This window comes from Malus sylvestris, chromosome 15 (genome assembly GCF_916048215.2).
Source record: "Malus sylvestris chromosome 15, drMalSylv7.2, whole genome shotgun sequence".
NCBI lineage: Eukaryota > Viridiplantae > Streptophyta > Magnoliopsida > Rosales > Rosaceae > Malus > Malus sylvestris.
The window spans coordinates 16882729-16897825 of NC_062274.1; the positions used below are offsets into that span (position 1 = coordinate 16882729).

At 40.7% G+C, this 15097-nt stretch overlaps 1 protein-coding gene across 1 annotated transcript; it reads right to left on the reverse strand.

Annotated features, from left to right (window-relative positions):
* Positions 1-7817: 7817 nt before the first annotated feature.
* Positions 7818-12526, reverse strand: LOC126604143 (phospholipid:diacylglycerol acyltransferase 1-like). Its single transcript, XM_050271260.1, has 7 exons — positions 11772-12526; positions 10892-11114; positions 10479-10762; positions 10047-10344; positions 9485-9744; positions 8442-8933; positions 7818-8265 (listed from the first exon to the last, which is right to left on the reverse strand). The coding sequence occupies exons 1-6, from the start codon at positions 12239-12241 to the stop codon at positions 8450-8452; spliced, it is 2019 nt and encodes a 672-aa protein (XP_050127217.1). The 5' UTR covers positions 12242-12526; the 3' UTR covers positions 7818-8265; positions 8442-8449.
* Between the last annotated feature and the right edge of the window lie 2571 nt (positions 12527-15097).

Here is a 15097-nt window from a genome sequence, read left to right on the forward strand (position 1 = left end):
ACAATATGTATCGTGGTTCACCCCAATGTTTGGGCTACGTCCACACTGATATTGTATTTCTCTGAGAGGATTGTGAGGGAGAGAGTTTTGCTCTGAATATGAGAGGCTTTGAGAGGGTGAAGGGTCAAGCCTAAGAGTTGGCCTCTCTTAATAAGGAGAGTGAGAAGTCCTTTTATAGAATAAGGGCTCTTCACTTATTACATATTTGCCCATTCCTTTATTACATAATTACATTTGAGTCCCCCGAGTATTTATACGAGATCTAAATACGGATGCCCTAAGTATGGTAAAACAAGTATAGATATGCATATTCTTGCATGACGTTGCGAACGCCCAGGTAAGCTTCATGTGATTACATATTGATGATAGCGATTGCAATGTGTATGGTTATGTTTAGATGCATTTAGAGTTCATTATCATGCACCCCGGTGTTAGTGCTCCCGCCCGTGGCCAGGGCACAGTCATTCACGTGATGTTCATCTCCCGCACTACATGCTCATCTTGGATCCAAGTTTGGTGCACATCCTTGTCGTATAGACCACAATAGGTGGTTCCACTTGTAGGTGACTCGCGATTTATCGCACAGCTTTCACGTGATCGTAGCACTTGAGCGTACTTATTTACACCCAGCCCTGTCGTACAGACCACAATAGGTGGTTCCGACTCGTGTGCATAAATTGGTTTATGAGCTATAGATTCAGCCGTACAGGTCACGTTAGGTGACTCCGGCTGACATATCATTTTATATCGATTCACAGTACATGGCTTACATATTGTTTACTGAGATACTTGACATGGCACATACTTTGGTTTTCATTGCTCTCAAGCATGATTTCTATATACGTATGTATTATTATTTTATGGGAAAGTATACGGGTTTTGCGGTGAGGGATTATTATTTTTGGAAAGATAAATGGTTTTTAAAAGCTTTGTTTTTGCCCACTCACATTTTTTGTTTTTCGCCCCTCCAGGTTTTAGTTGCTGAAAGTTCGTATTGACAAGGATTCTTGACGAATCTCAGTATAGGTGGCTACCTCTGAGGGTATGATCCTTACCCACACTACTGTACTTTACTTATGCTCTGATGTCGCGTGTGAAATGAGTTCAATCTCGCTCACAGCACACTCTTGTCTTTAGACATTATTAGGTTTAAATATATTCACATTTTCCACATCACCATACTTCATTGCTTTGTCACCTTCCAGGTGTTGGCCAGCACAGCTCGATTCAGAGTCCTAGTGGACATTTCGGTTCGGTGTGTGTCACCTAAATTTTTGTCAAAACATTTTGGCTCTTTGTCTATTAAATTGAGAGTATTTTCGTCATTTTGGTCATTGACCAAAATAATTGACTATGGACAAACTCAGAGACCACTTCTACTGATTTTAAATCTTAGTAACCAAGGTGAGGAGTTATATACCAATTTCATGAACCATTTTGGCTAAAAAATTACTCTTAAATCATGTGCTCAAAACTGGGTTCGAATTTGAATTCGACCTCAACACAGCAAGAGCAATGCCCTCAAGAAAATACCTAGTCTTAGGTTCTGGTATATTTTTCAACGGTTGAGTATTAGGAGCGGGAAGGGGTAAATGCAAGATGATCTTACTTGGTGTATGCTTTTCGCAGACGATATAGTGTTGATAGATGAAACTCAGGAAGGGGTAAATGCAAAGCTTAACCTTTGGAGAGAAGTGTTGGAATCTAAAGGTCTTCGCCTAAGCCGATCAAAGACAGAATATATGGAGTGCAAGTTCAGTGCAAATGGAGGCCAAAACGAGTTAGGGGTGAGGATCGGAGATCAAGAAATACCAAAGAGCGACCGTTTTCGTTACCTAGGATCTATCTTGCAAAAGAACGGAGAATTAGATGGAGATCTCAACCATAGAATACAAGTTGGATGGATGAAGTGGAAGAGTGCATCTGGCGTGTTGTGTGACCGCCGTATGCCACTGAAGCTCAAGGGAAAATTTTATAGGACGGCAATAAGGCCGACGATGCTGTATGGCACAGAATGTTGGGCGGTGAAGCATCACCACGTACACAAAATAGGTGTAGCGGAGATGAGGATGCTTCGTTGGATGTGTGGGCACACGAGAAAGGATAAGATTAGGAATGAGGATATCCGGGGTAAAGTAGGAGTAGCCGAAATTGAAGGAAAGATGAGAGAAAATCGGTTACGGTGGTTTGGACATGTGCAAAGAAGGCATACTGACGCTCCGATTAGAAGATGCGACTATGGGACAGAGGTTCAGGGCCGAAGGGGTAGAGGAAGACCTAGGAAAACTTTGGAAGAGACTCTAAGAAAAGACTTAGAGTACTTGGATCTAACGAATGACATGACACAGGACCGAGCACAATGGCGTTCTAAGATTCATATAGCCAATCCCACTCAGTGACTTGGATTTTCCAAGTCTCCAACCGAGAAGTTTTCCTCACTCGGAAAATTAAGGGAACACTACCCCAACCTACATGCTCCACTCAGAAAGCTTCAACATACAAGCTTCAACAAAAGAAAATTCAAAGAACTTAGCGAAGAAGGCTTTGGTGTATTTAACATAATACGTTGAAATGAAGGAAAGCTTATTTATTGATATCCCCGATAAGCTACAAATATGTACATATACATGAGTCAAAATAAACAAACAAGATGGAGCCTTCACAAAGGTTGCTTAGGAGAAGTCTCAGCAGTCGGTAGAGCCCCAGAAAGAGAAGGCATCGGAGGGGGATCATTCGGAGCCTCAGTACTGGACAGAACCCTAGAAGGATGAGGCATCAGAGGTTGATCATTTGGAGCTTCATTATGCGGTACAGCCCCAGAAGACGAAGGCAATCAATGCCTTTGGAACAAACCCACAAATTTCTGATGATCAAGTAAAACCTGACCATCAGTTTCCTTCATCTGGTCAAGCTTCCTCTTCATGTTTGTAGCATAGTCATGTGCGAGCCGGTGCAACTGTTTATTCTCATGCTTGAGCCCTCTAATCTCCTGTTTGAGACTCATCACTTCGGCCGCCAATGATTCAACTTGGCGGGTTCGAGCAAATAGGCGTTGGGCCATAGTAGACACAGAACCTGCACACTGAACACTGAGAGCCAGCGAATCCTTAACAGCTAACTCATCAGACCGTTTGGAAAGTAGTCTGTTATTTTTGGGAGTGAGAAGGTTCCTGGCCACCACCGCAGCGGTCATATCATTCTTCATCACGGAATCCCCAACGGTAAGAGGACCAGTAGGGGAGACGAAGGATGGGCGCCATATGTTGTCTGGCGAAGGCGGGGCTGCCTCTTCAACAAGGTTCAAGTCAAAACGACGGTCGGAGGGGCCAGACATTTTCAAAGGTGTTGAAGAGAGAAGAGGTCGGACAAATCAAGATCTTAGAAGTGCAAGAATGGAGCTTCTACTGGTGGAGATTCAAGTGTGCTTTGGAACTTAATGCCAGCCCCTATAAAAAGCTGCACTCGACAGAGCCTCAGACATCGAAGAGGCGCCTGCTCAAAAATCGAAGAGGCGTTTGCTTTCTCAAAAGCTGGGCTGCTTAGAGACCACGAGGGTTGATCTCATAAATCGAAGAGGTGTTTGCTTTCTCAAAAGTTGGGCTGCTCAAAGATCACGAAAGCCGATCTCAGAAATCGAAGAGGCGCTCGCTTTCTCAAAAGCTGGGCTCCTCAGAGACCACGAGGGCCGATCTCAGAAATTGAAGAGGCACCTACTTTTCCAGCATTGTCAGCACCTGTCACACGCACACTCAGCTTTGCGGAAATTATGGGTATTCTGTCGAAGACTTCTGGGGAAGTAGAAAACACATGAATCTTACTGTCCAATCACCCACTTCCCACACACAACAATAGCTCATGGGTACCACAGATAACTTTGCCAAAGTTCTCTGCCAAAGTTGAGCACGTGAAACTTGCAGCTCCCACTACATCGCTCTGACCAAGAAGGGTAAAAGAATAGTAAAGAAACAACACTAACAAAGTTTAGACCCATAAATTTTGAAGGTCTAGCTACCATATTATTACCCACAAGGGTAAAGGAACAGTACCACTGCTGGATAATTGGAAAGTCCCTGTGTGTCAACCTCTGTGCCTCTTGGCAAGGTAGACTAGCAAACATGCCCAACCTTTACTCACATTCGAGAAAACACTCCCAATAAGATTGCTTGCTCCAAAATCGAAGAGGCACCGTCCTCCGAATCTCGAGAGCCAGACTCCCAACATGACTACTTTCTCAAAAATCGAAGAGAGGGTAAAGGAACAGTACCATTGCTGGATATTTGGAAAGTCCCTGTGTGTCAACCTCTGTGCTTCGTGGCAAGGTAGACTAGCAAACATGCCCAACCTTTACTCACATGCGAGAAAACACTCCCAACAAGATTGCTTGCTCCAAAATCGAAGAGGCACCGCCCTCCGAATCTCGAGAGCCAGACTCCCAACATGATTACTTTCTCAAAAATCGAAGAGACACTGCTCCCCGAATCTCGAGAGCCAGACCCCCAGCATGATTGCTTTCTCAAAAATCGAAGAGGCATCGTTCTCCGAATCAATCGAAGAGGCGCTCGCTTTCTCAAAAGCTGGGCTGCTCATAGACCACGAGGGCCGATCTCAGAAATCAAAGAGGCACCTACTTTTCTAGCCTTGTCAGCACCTGTCACACGCACACTCAGCTTTGCGGAAATTATGGGCATTCTGTCGAAGACTTCTGGTGAAGTAGAAAGCACATGAATCTTACTGTTCAATCACCCACTTCCCACACGCAACAATAGCTCATGGGTACCACAGATAACTTTGCCAAAGTCTCTGCCAAAGTTGAGCACGTGAAGCTTGCAGATCCCACTACATCGCTCTGACCAAGAAAGGTAAAAGAATAGCAAAGAAACAGCACTAACAAAGTTTAGACACATAAATTTTGAAGGTCTAGCTACCATATTATTACCCACAAGGGTAAAGGAACAGTACCACTGCTGGATAATTGGAAAGTCCATGTGTGTCAACCTCCGTGCTTCGTGGCAAGGTAGACTAGCAAACATGCCCAACCTTTACTTACATCCGAGAAAACACTCCCAACAAGATTGCTTATTCCAAAATCGAAGAGGCACCGCCCTCCGAATCTCGAGAGCCAGACTCCCAACATGATTACTTTCTCAAAAATCGAAGAGACACTGCTCCCCGAATCTCGAGAGCCAGACCCCTAGCATGATTGCTTTCTCAAAAATCGAAGAAGCATCGTTCTCCGAATCTCGAGAGCCAGATACCACATACCACTTTTTCAAAGTGCTCTGACAAAGTTAAAACATGTGAAGCTGGCAGCTCCCACTACCGTGCTATGACCAAGCAGGGTAAAGGAATAGCATTACTACTTGTTGTTAGGGAGACTCCTATATATGTCGACCTCCATCCCCAACGGACAGGCAGACCTGCAAAAATGCTCAACCCTTCCTCATATCTGAGAGGGCACTCCCAACGAAGCCTTTCGAAATATTCAGCTTTCTTTCCCCCCGATAATACCTCTGCAAACAAGCTATACTAGAGCAAGAATATCTCATATCATCAGGGTTAAAAGCAAGAGTATCCCATATCATGCTTTTTCCCTGTCTTTTCCTTTGGCCTTGTTTTTACCTGCAAGACAAGGAGAAAGAGAGCAATCAATCAGCACTTGAAATCAAGCTCCCAGCCAGGAACTGACTGCCTGGAACCCCTTACCTGATTACTTACCTGGCATTGCTCTTGAGTACTCATCTTCAACATCTTATGTTTCCAGGGAAGATACCGCATCTGCTTGAGGAACAGATAGGGCAAGTGCGAAGGATACAAGGAAGCATGTGGAGACAAGCGTAACAGCACACGTGCCGATACATCCATTACTCTGTCAAAAGCAAAAGTATCCCATATCAGCAGGGTCGAACGTACTCTAGATTTGATGGACTTGTTTTGACCCTCAAATTCTTCAGTCGGCCTTATACTCTGGAGGAAACCAGAAAACCCTCCAGCTCAGTTCAAGAATAAGCCTGTGGAAAGTTACTTCTTCAAAAGCAAAAGTATCCCATATCATCTCTTCTCATTTTTCTTCTATTTATCCTTCATGCTGCTGCAAGATAGGGAGAAGGTGAACAATCAGCCGGAGCTCTGATTGCTTACCTTGTCTGTCACATCTTTCAGCAGATCCCCTAGCTCGGCGACTTGGGGGACTCCTACTACATGGTTTGTATCGCGCTTGACCAAGCCTGAAACTACAAGTAAGCTTCAAGTGAAATTGATACATTACCTTGTGCATCTCCACCAGTTAAAGATACCACCCCTGGATGGAGGAAGAGTACTTCCAGAGAAGCTGCCACATCTACCTATGAGACAGATAAGGCAAGTCAAGATGATACCACACTCCGATACTTAGAAGTTTCGTGATTACGAGATCATTCTCCCACAATATTTCCTAATGTCATTTGTACTCTAATGTCATTTGTACTAAATCATTCACTTGTACTCACTAAAGGAGAGCTTGAACCTATGTACTTGTGTAAACCCTTCACAATTAATGAGAACTCTTCTATTCCGTGGACGTAGCCAATCTGGGTGAACCACGTACATCCTGTGTTTGCTTTCCTATCTCTATCCATTTATATACTTATCTACACTAATGACCGGAGCAATCTAGCGAAGATCACAAAAAGCGACCGTTTTCGCTACCTAGGATCTATCTTGCAAGAGAACGGAGAATTAGATGGAGATCTCAACCATAGAATACGAGCTGGATGGATGAAGTGTAAGAGTGCATCCGGCGTGTTGTGTGACCGTCGTAGGCCACTGAAGCTCAAGGGAAAATTTTATAGGACGGCAATAAGGCCAGCGATGTTGTATGGCACAGAATGTTTGGGCGGTGAAACATCAACACGTACACAAAATGGGTGTAGCGGAGATGAGGATGCTTCGTGGGATGTGTGGGCACACGAGAAAGGATAAGATTGAGAATGAGGATATCCGAGGTAAAGTAGGAGTAGCCGAAATTGAAGGAAAGATGAGAGAAAATCGGTTCCGGTGATTTGGACATGTGCAAAGAAGGCCGACTGACGCTCCGGTTCGAAGATGTGACTACGGGACAGAGGTTCAGGGCCGAAGGGGTAGAGGAAGACCTAGGAAAACTTTGGAAGAGACTCTAAGAAAAGGCTTAGAGTACTTGGATCTAACGGAGGACATGACACAAAACCGAGCGCAATGGCGTTCTAGGATTCATATAGCCGACCCCACTTAGTGGGAAAAAGCTTTGTTGTTGTTGTTGTTGTAGAGAGAGAAGAAAAACAAATTGTGAGAAAAAGAGAGGGAGGGGAGGAAAAAAGGGAGGGGAGAGAATCTCATTCGTAGGAGCGCAAACAAAGCAGCGAGGATCCTTATGGTTTTTATGGCTGACACCGACGAGTAAACCTCGATCAGCGGCTTCAATCCGGTATGGAAGAGGTGAGGACCGATGTGAAATTTATCGTCGATAATCAGTCCTTGTGACCATATATTTAAGGAAGTTTTAACGAAAAGCCCACGGTACTGTTCACTTTAACGAAAAACCACATTTTTACACTAAAAAGTCAAATCTGGTACTATTCACTTTATCCTTTATTTTGTCCTTATCATTAAAACTCAAAGTTTTCAAGCCATTTTCATTAGTTTTCCTTATATTTAATTTTGATGAGTTGAACAATTAAAATTTGATTCCTAATCGTTTAATCAATTTCTTAAATTTACTTACCCATTCTAACATGATTAAGTAGTTTAAATTTCGTCTAATAATAATAGTGATTTACATTTAAAGAACAGAACAGAATAAAATCTTCCAGAAGGTTGTGAATATGTTCACGAAAATATCAAAGGAGAGGGAGCAGTGAAATACTACATAATTACAGATAGAAGAACTGAAGAAGCAATACATTAATCAATTAAATAATTTATTTGGCAATATCCAATAAATTAATTGAATATCCCAAATTCCAGGGAGCTATATATCAACTGTAAAAGTTGGCTACCTGAAATTGGTAGGAGCCCGGCGTGGCGTGAGATCCGATTCTTGAAGCCGCTTCGGGCCTCGTTGAAGCCATCAAGACTGCAGAGTATAGACAGATGACAACATAATCTTGAAAGTGTGTGTTTCAGCAAAATTTGCTATTCATTTGAATCATTTCTTAGGCTTCAAGGGAAAAACATGAACTAGCACTATAATCACAACCGCCAGTTTGGAAGACGATGATAATTCATCAGTTGTATCTTGATGCACCGGATTACCTGAAACAAAGGTTGAAAGAGGCAAGTGAACACAAGAATATAGTATTCCGCCTTCAGAAAACGTAGCTTCAACCCTAATGTAGGTAGTTTAAAGAGATAAATGGTGCATGTGATTGTATCCGTATTGTTTGTATGTGCGTGCAAAGGCGCGTGAGAGAGGGAGCTTTATAACTCACCATGTAAATCAGAGATCTAAGTTGATTCTTTCAGACCATTTGAAAATACCAGAGTGCACTTTGTCTCCGCCCAATTCCTGTCCCGTAGCACCTGCTGCCACTCTTAAAACATCCTCGATCAAAGCAAAGTTTCCCATTATGTCAACATGAGCACCACTTTGGGTGCCCCGGCCCTCTAGAAGATTAGCTGGAGGGGCATGATCATACTCCCTTATGTAAGTATGGATGCCGGCAGGATTGAATCGGGTCTTACCCCTCCAACCTTTAGCGCACATGAAGCCCGCACTCAGAACAGGAACAGTTTCATCCCCATCAGCGGAAAAAATTCCACCTTTTAAACAAGGGTCTTCACTTCCACCCTCTGCTGAGTTATCTATCTGAAAGGGAATGTAGCATTCAGCACTAGGAGTCAACTTGTATACATATGCCCTTTCGGTTGGGATTCCAACTCCATACATAGAATAGATCTCCATGTCCGAAGCATTTGGTAATCTGCCCAAGCAGTCAGAAGTTCACGCACCACACTAACAAATTGTTTGCTTAAACAGTGAATACAAGCCCAGAATAACAGCTAAATAAACAATGCATGAACAAATGAAGCGTTTATTTTATGATAATAAGAGCTGGAAACTTAAGTGTACAAGGCTTTTTGATCAAAAATGGGAAGTTTGACTGAAACATACAGAGCACGTTTGGAGCGTGACTTTTTCACACTTTGAGTAAGCTTTTTTTTTTTTTTTTTTTTTTTTTTGGAAACACACGTTGGGTAAGCATTGGACAGGAGTTTCCTGAAACCACCGTAGTGAATATTTTTACTACCTAGGCAATACTTAAGGGTTCATCTATGAGCATGTAAAGGCATTGGAGAATGGGAATGGTGCGTACAGATACAATTAAAAGCATTAATATTGACTAATTAAGGATCACCAAAACATGGAAAACTAGATTAAGTTTAATATATGACTCACTTTTTTTTTTTTTTTGAAAAAGGGGGGGGGGGGGGGGAGAACTGATAGTACAACACAAAAAAGTTGAAAACTCACTTTGTTTCTAAGGGATTCGACCAATACTTGTAGTGTTCATATTTTGGGTCATCCAAATTGTCGGCAATCCCATATGAAAAATGATTATCCCCACGTGCCATCAGCTTGGGGGCAACAAAATGAAACAGATCCAAAACTGATCCTGCCGTGTAGACCTTGTAATCTGCAACGGCTTTGACACCACCAACACCCATTTCATGGTACTCTGTCCATACATCACAATGGGTAGCATTTGCAAGGTAATTACCCTTCACAGCGTCCTGCCGATCAAGCACAAGTCAAATTGAGACACGTTAAACAGTTACGCTAGTATGCATCTTGGGATTCTAAGAAAAGATAAGACAGTACACATCTTGAAGATCAAAATGAATGGGTAAACTATTAAAAGATGGTATGAGGGACCATTAGAAAGAGCATTGACTACATTGTGCAATCCCATTTGAAGATAGCATATATATACATATAGAAAGAGAGAGAGAGCGAGAGAGAGAGAGAGGCCATATATACTTCTAATGGAATGCCACTACATTATGGTTAATTCTACTTGAGAACAGAGAAATACCCTAAAATCGATCCTCTCAATCTTGGAGGAATCTGCCTCTGCTACATCTTTCCCAAACGATACAATCCTCCCATAGTTTACTCTGGTTTCAACTTCACTGTTTGTATCGTTATTCTTCACCTTCTTTGCACCACAATTGCAGTATCCTTCAGGTGACCAATCAAGGCCACCCCAAATAGTGTCCCCGCCTTTTGGAATCATTGACATGGTTGCATCCCATGTACGGGTCATTCGCATCAGATGTTGTAAGGTTTGGAGACCAAAAACATCCTTATCCAAAACACCTGGTGCAAAAGCCCTGTAATAAAGATTAGCGTTTGATCAAGGGTCCTAAAGTAGGGAAATGTTTCTAGCAGACTAGACAAATCAGGATACAACCATAATTCACGTTTCTAGCAGACTAATATGTTGTGCAAGTAAATGCGAAAAAACCTGGCAACTGCAATATCCCTGGCTTCCATAGAGAAAATTCCCGCAAGGGCTTTTGGAACCCCTAGAAAGGGTCCACCAATGTTCATTACAGCTTTAATATGCTTCGCACACCAATCTGACCCACCCCCACCACCCATTGGTCTTGGTGCCTCAACCCACTTCATGAAATGCAAAAAATACAGAACACCCATTGAGTGAGGAATAACAACCACCTTGTTACCACCATTTGAGGCTACCATAAGCTCTATGTGACTCTTTATCCTGCTTAAAGTTTGGTCCCTAACCTGACAAAGGCAATCAAGCAGACAAATAAACAAAAGTCATTTTTCATGGTAACATCTATCATGCTACGATGAACGAAGAAACCTTATGAAATTCCATTATAGGAAGCTAAATGGGCTACAAAACAACACCTCAGTATTTTGAAACGATATTCTCCAATCATATGAAGCCATATACATTGTTTTCTCTTCATACCCTATGCGAGCCAAATTTGCAATTAAAACTGCCCAGACAAAATAACCTGGTGCAAAGTAATCAGCTGCCACAAGGCCCGAAACAGGCCTGACCCTTACACCGGGAGGGTCCAGTCCAGTTTCATTATCCAGAGACATGTGCTCAACCCAGCATAACGGTCTGCAGAAGATGAAGGGAAACATGGTTAACACGACGTATGTAAGATTCAATTCCATCAACAATGTTCTAAAACTTCAGAACAAAAGGGAAATTAACTTCGATCAAGGTTATACACCCCAACGATTAATGTTTAGAGCACAAAAGAACTCATATCTCTTTCTGATATATAAAGGCAAAATGAATGAGAGTTCAACATCCACACTCTAACAAGCATCCTAATACATTTTCTTCACATTTACAATTCAAAAAGTTTCTCAATCTACTTTACCTGACATAAAGTTAAACTAGGTAGCACTATATTTTCAAGACAACACTAACTAATCAACTCACTTTACAGCTTTAAGTAAAAAACTGGTAAAATAAGCAACCTCACCGCATCATAAACAGCACTGATTAAGGCAAAATCAACTAATCAACTCAAAGGTTCACTAATTAAACTGCTTTGCACATTACAGTTTTTAAGTAAAACATACAATAACATCATTGTTTAAGGAAAAAAAAAAATCACCTTTTAAGTATCAAACACAATACCCTCCTCATATGACACCATTCCTTCTAAACTACACCAAATTAACTAAACAATCAACAAACAGCTCAAAATCCAAAAACCCAAATCAAATTAATCCACAATTAATCAAGTTTAGCATGAAAATCCACCTTTTGTACAATTCACCAAATGTGCCACCCCACAGCCGCTTCCTAAACAACCCATCAGCACAACTATGCCCTTCCCACAATTCGAGCCCGCCCGTCACAATCCCGGGCACGAACACCACCGGGTGCTTCGCCGTGAGCCCCTCCTTCCTCAATTTCACCCCCGGCGGGTCCGTCATGGGACCCGTTATCGCCTCCGTCACGTACTGAGGAAACGAGGCGGGCATTGCGTTGTAGAGGAAGAGCAGGAACCACCAGATCGAGCATATGAACCCAATGAACCAGCAGCAGCTGTCGACGCACGACCACTTGTGCGGCTTTTCCCCGCCATTTTTCTTGTGATTTTGCTTTTGCTGCTTCTGCGCTTGGGTTTCCTTTTCTTTCTCGCTGTTGTCGTCAATCGGCGGAGACGGTGGCTCTGAGTCGGAAGCGGCTTTTCCCTTCCTCCGTCTAAGAAACGACATCGTTTTCATAACGGGAGAAAAAGGTGGGCGGCTTTAAATGCTCTCTCTCTGATGAGTAACTGGGTTTTTTTTTCTGGTCCCCGGTGCTCAGCGAAGCAGCTGATCGAAACCCAAATCCCGAGAAATACGGTTACTATATTTATACACGGCGGTGGAGGAGAGAAGTTTTAGCAGGCGAGTGGCGATGTGGAGGCGTCCGATTGGCTGCCGAACTGGCTGTGTACTTTTGGTTGGGTGTTTAGAAAATTGGAGGAACTGAGCCTGGCAGTACCCGACGGTGGTTTAGTTGGGATTAAGTTTTCCGAAACTAATGAAAATGGATTGAAAAATAGTTAGGTGTATGTTTTCCTTACTTTGAAAGGAAAACTAATAAAAAATGTTTGAAAACTTTGAGTTTTAACAATAAGAATAAAATAAAGGGTAAAGTAAATAGTAGATTGACTTTTTATGTAAAAATGTGATTTTTCATTAAAATGAATAGTACTAAAAACTTTTAGTTAAAGTTCCCTACTTTGAATCTGTGTCCGAGTGGGCAAGAAAAGGAAATTACATTATTAAATTTGACTTCTTTATTTGAGCAGAATATTTTGTTTTGTTTAACGGTGTTATTTACATATATTTTTATATTTTACATGCCTTTAAAATTTTAGAGGTTAAATTAAATGAAATATAGATGATTAAATAATGAAAAATGCGTTAACAACATTTTTATTTTTTATTAGGTGATGAGCAAATAACATAATTTTCAAGTCCTTTATTACAATATAATTATATCATTGACTGTCTCTATAATAATATTGGCTTTTGTTATTTTAGTACTTTTTTTTTGTAATATTATGGATGTTGACAGCTCTAAAGTTCAACAACTTTGAAGAAAAGTCCATATAAGACAATATGGACTATACAGTTAAAAAGAAAAACGGATGAAATTTTTTTCAAATTTTTGAATTTTAATAAAATATATTAAATTTGATGATTAGATTATTATTTAAGCATAGATAAACGTGTTTATTCCTATTAGTGACACGTCATTTAATTTATAAATTTTGTCTACAAATTTAGTCTCCCTATTATTACCTTTAATGAAACATCTTAATAACTTTTTTTAATAGTTAGGACAAAATCCAACATCAAACTATCTCAATTAGACTAGCCCAACCAAAATAATTGATCGAGTTCTGATTTTTTCCTCACAATTTTTGTTCAACTCGTCTTATTTTTTCGTTCTGTGTTCAATTCCTATCATTTCCTTCTTTTTCAATTTTAGGATTTTCATAAGTCTCTCATATGAACAAATTTGTGTTGACGCTTGCTTTCTTCTAATACAGGACCCACACATTAAAACTCAATGTCCAGGGAGGTCGAGCTCGCCAAATGTGACGTTTTTTCTAGCCTTTTTTTGTCAATTTTTGACCAAACCTAACTAAATTGATCATTAACTCAAGATAGAAGTTTGATCCTCTTCCTCAAAATTGATACTTCCATATTTGGTTCTATAATAGTGGTAGTGTTTAATTGTAAAAGTAATAGCAGTACCAGTGTTTAGTTCTTAAAATAGTGGTAGTTTTCGGTTTTAAAAATAATGGCAATATTTAATTTTAAAAATAGTTACAGCGGATATGTTCAGTTTTATAAATAGTGTCAATTTTCAGTTCTAGAAATAATGAGAGTGTTCATTTCTAGAAATAGGTACATTATTTTGACAAATCTGGGCTAACGCCCGTTAAGGCAAAGGGGCTGCAAGAAAAAGGTACAATATTTGGTGCTTGTAAAACTTTGGGATTCGAGAATACTATCCAAAGTCACACTGCAAGTCTGCACCTTCATGTGACTTGTGTTCTAGAGACGCATTTGGATATTCTCTAGAGCCTTTTTGTGAAGATCTTGGGGATCTATGAATTATGTCCGTTTATCGTACATCGTACGGTAAGAAATCATTTTAAAATTTTTTATTTAAAATTAAACATAAACAGTACCTGACGAAAACTGACTGTACGATGTATGATGAACTAAGGGTGGGTGTGGGTTGGTTTGGGTCGGTTTTGGGCCAAAACCGAAACCAAATCAACCTAGTTGGTTGGGCCAAAATTACAAACCGAAACCAACTAAGCTAGGGCTAAAACCGATAAGGTCGGTTAATTGACCATGACGGGTTGTTTTGGGTTGATTTTCGATTTGTGTAAAGACGAAAATATATAACAAATTATTTTCCCAAAAACTACAAAACATAGCATCAATATGAGTGCTTGTTCAAAGGAAAATACAAATGATGCAACCCAAGAAGAGCACTAAAGAGCAGATGCTACCTCTCCAAATAGGCCCCCTATTTTCCTTTCATAATTTCGTTCCTCTCTGCTTTTTAGGCACGAAAAGGTTGTCTTTTCTTTTTGTTGCTTGCTTTTAGAACAAAAGCAAAAGGGATTCTCAAACTAAACAGGTTTTATTTTCATATGATGGGTGTATGGTAACTCATAAATAACTAATTATTTATATTACTACACATATTAATTATGATTAATATATATATATATATGCAGGTCGGTTCGATTAACTGCATCCAAAGAATTTTGAAAACTGCTTGTCAAACGGAGATTAAGGTCGGTGCAGTTTGGTTTAACCACTGAAAATTAGAAAAAAAGAAAAGAAAAAACCAAACCGCCAGTGCGGTTCGGCACGGTTTGGTCCTTTTTTTATATTAAAATGCCTAATCTTAAGATGAACTGACACTATTCACAAATGTCTGAGATCCTCACAAAGAAGATTCAAAGAAAATCCTGTTGGCTATTGGCTAGAGACGATAGTGTCTCCGCTAATCTAAAGGACTCGTAACATCTTATCCTTAAATGTAGAAGACTAATACATGTG

What these genes read in the sequence shown, in the direction of transcription:
- LOC126604143 (XM_050271260.1), bottom strand. Translation starts at nt 12,241, where the DNA reads ATGAAAACGATGTCGTTTCTTAGACGGAGGAAGGGAAAAGCCGCTTCC. An exon ending in AGGGATATTGCAGTTGCCAG is followed by an intron (nt 10,345 to 10,478) that starts GTTTTTTCGCAT and finishes TCTTTATTACAG; the next exon opens with GGCTTTTGCACCAGGTGTTT. An exon ending in TCGAATCCCTTAGAAACAAA is followed by an intron (nt 8,934 to 9,484) that starts GTGAGTTTTCAA and finishes CTGCTTGGGCAG; the next exon opens with ATTACCAAATGCTTCGGACA.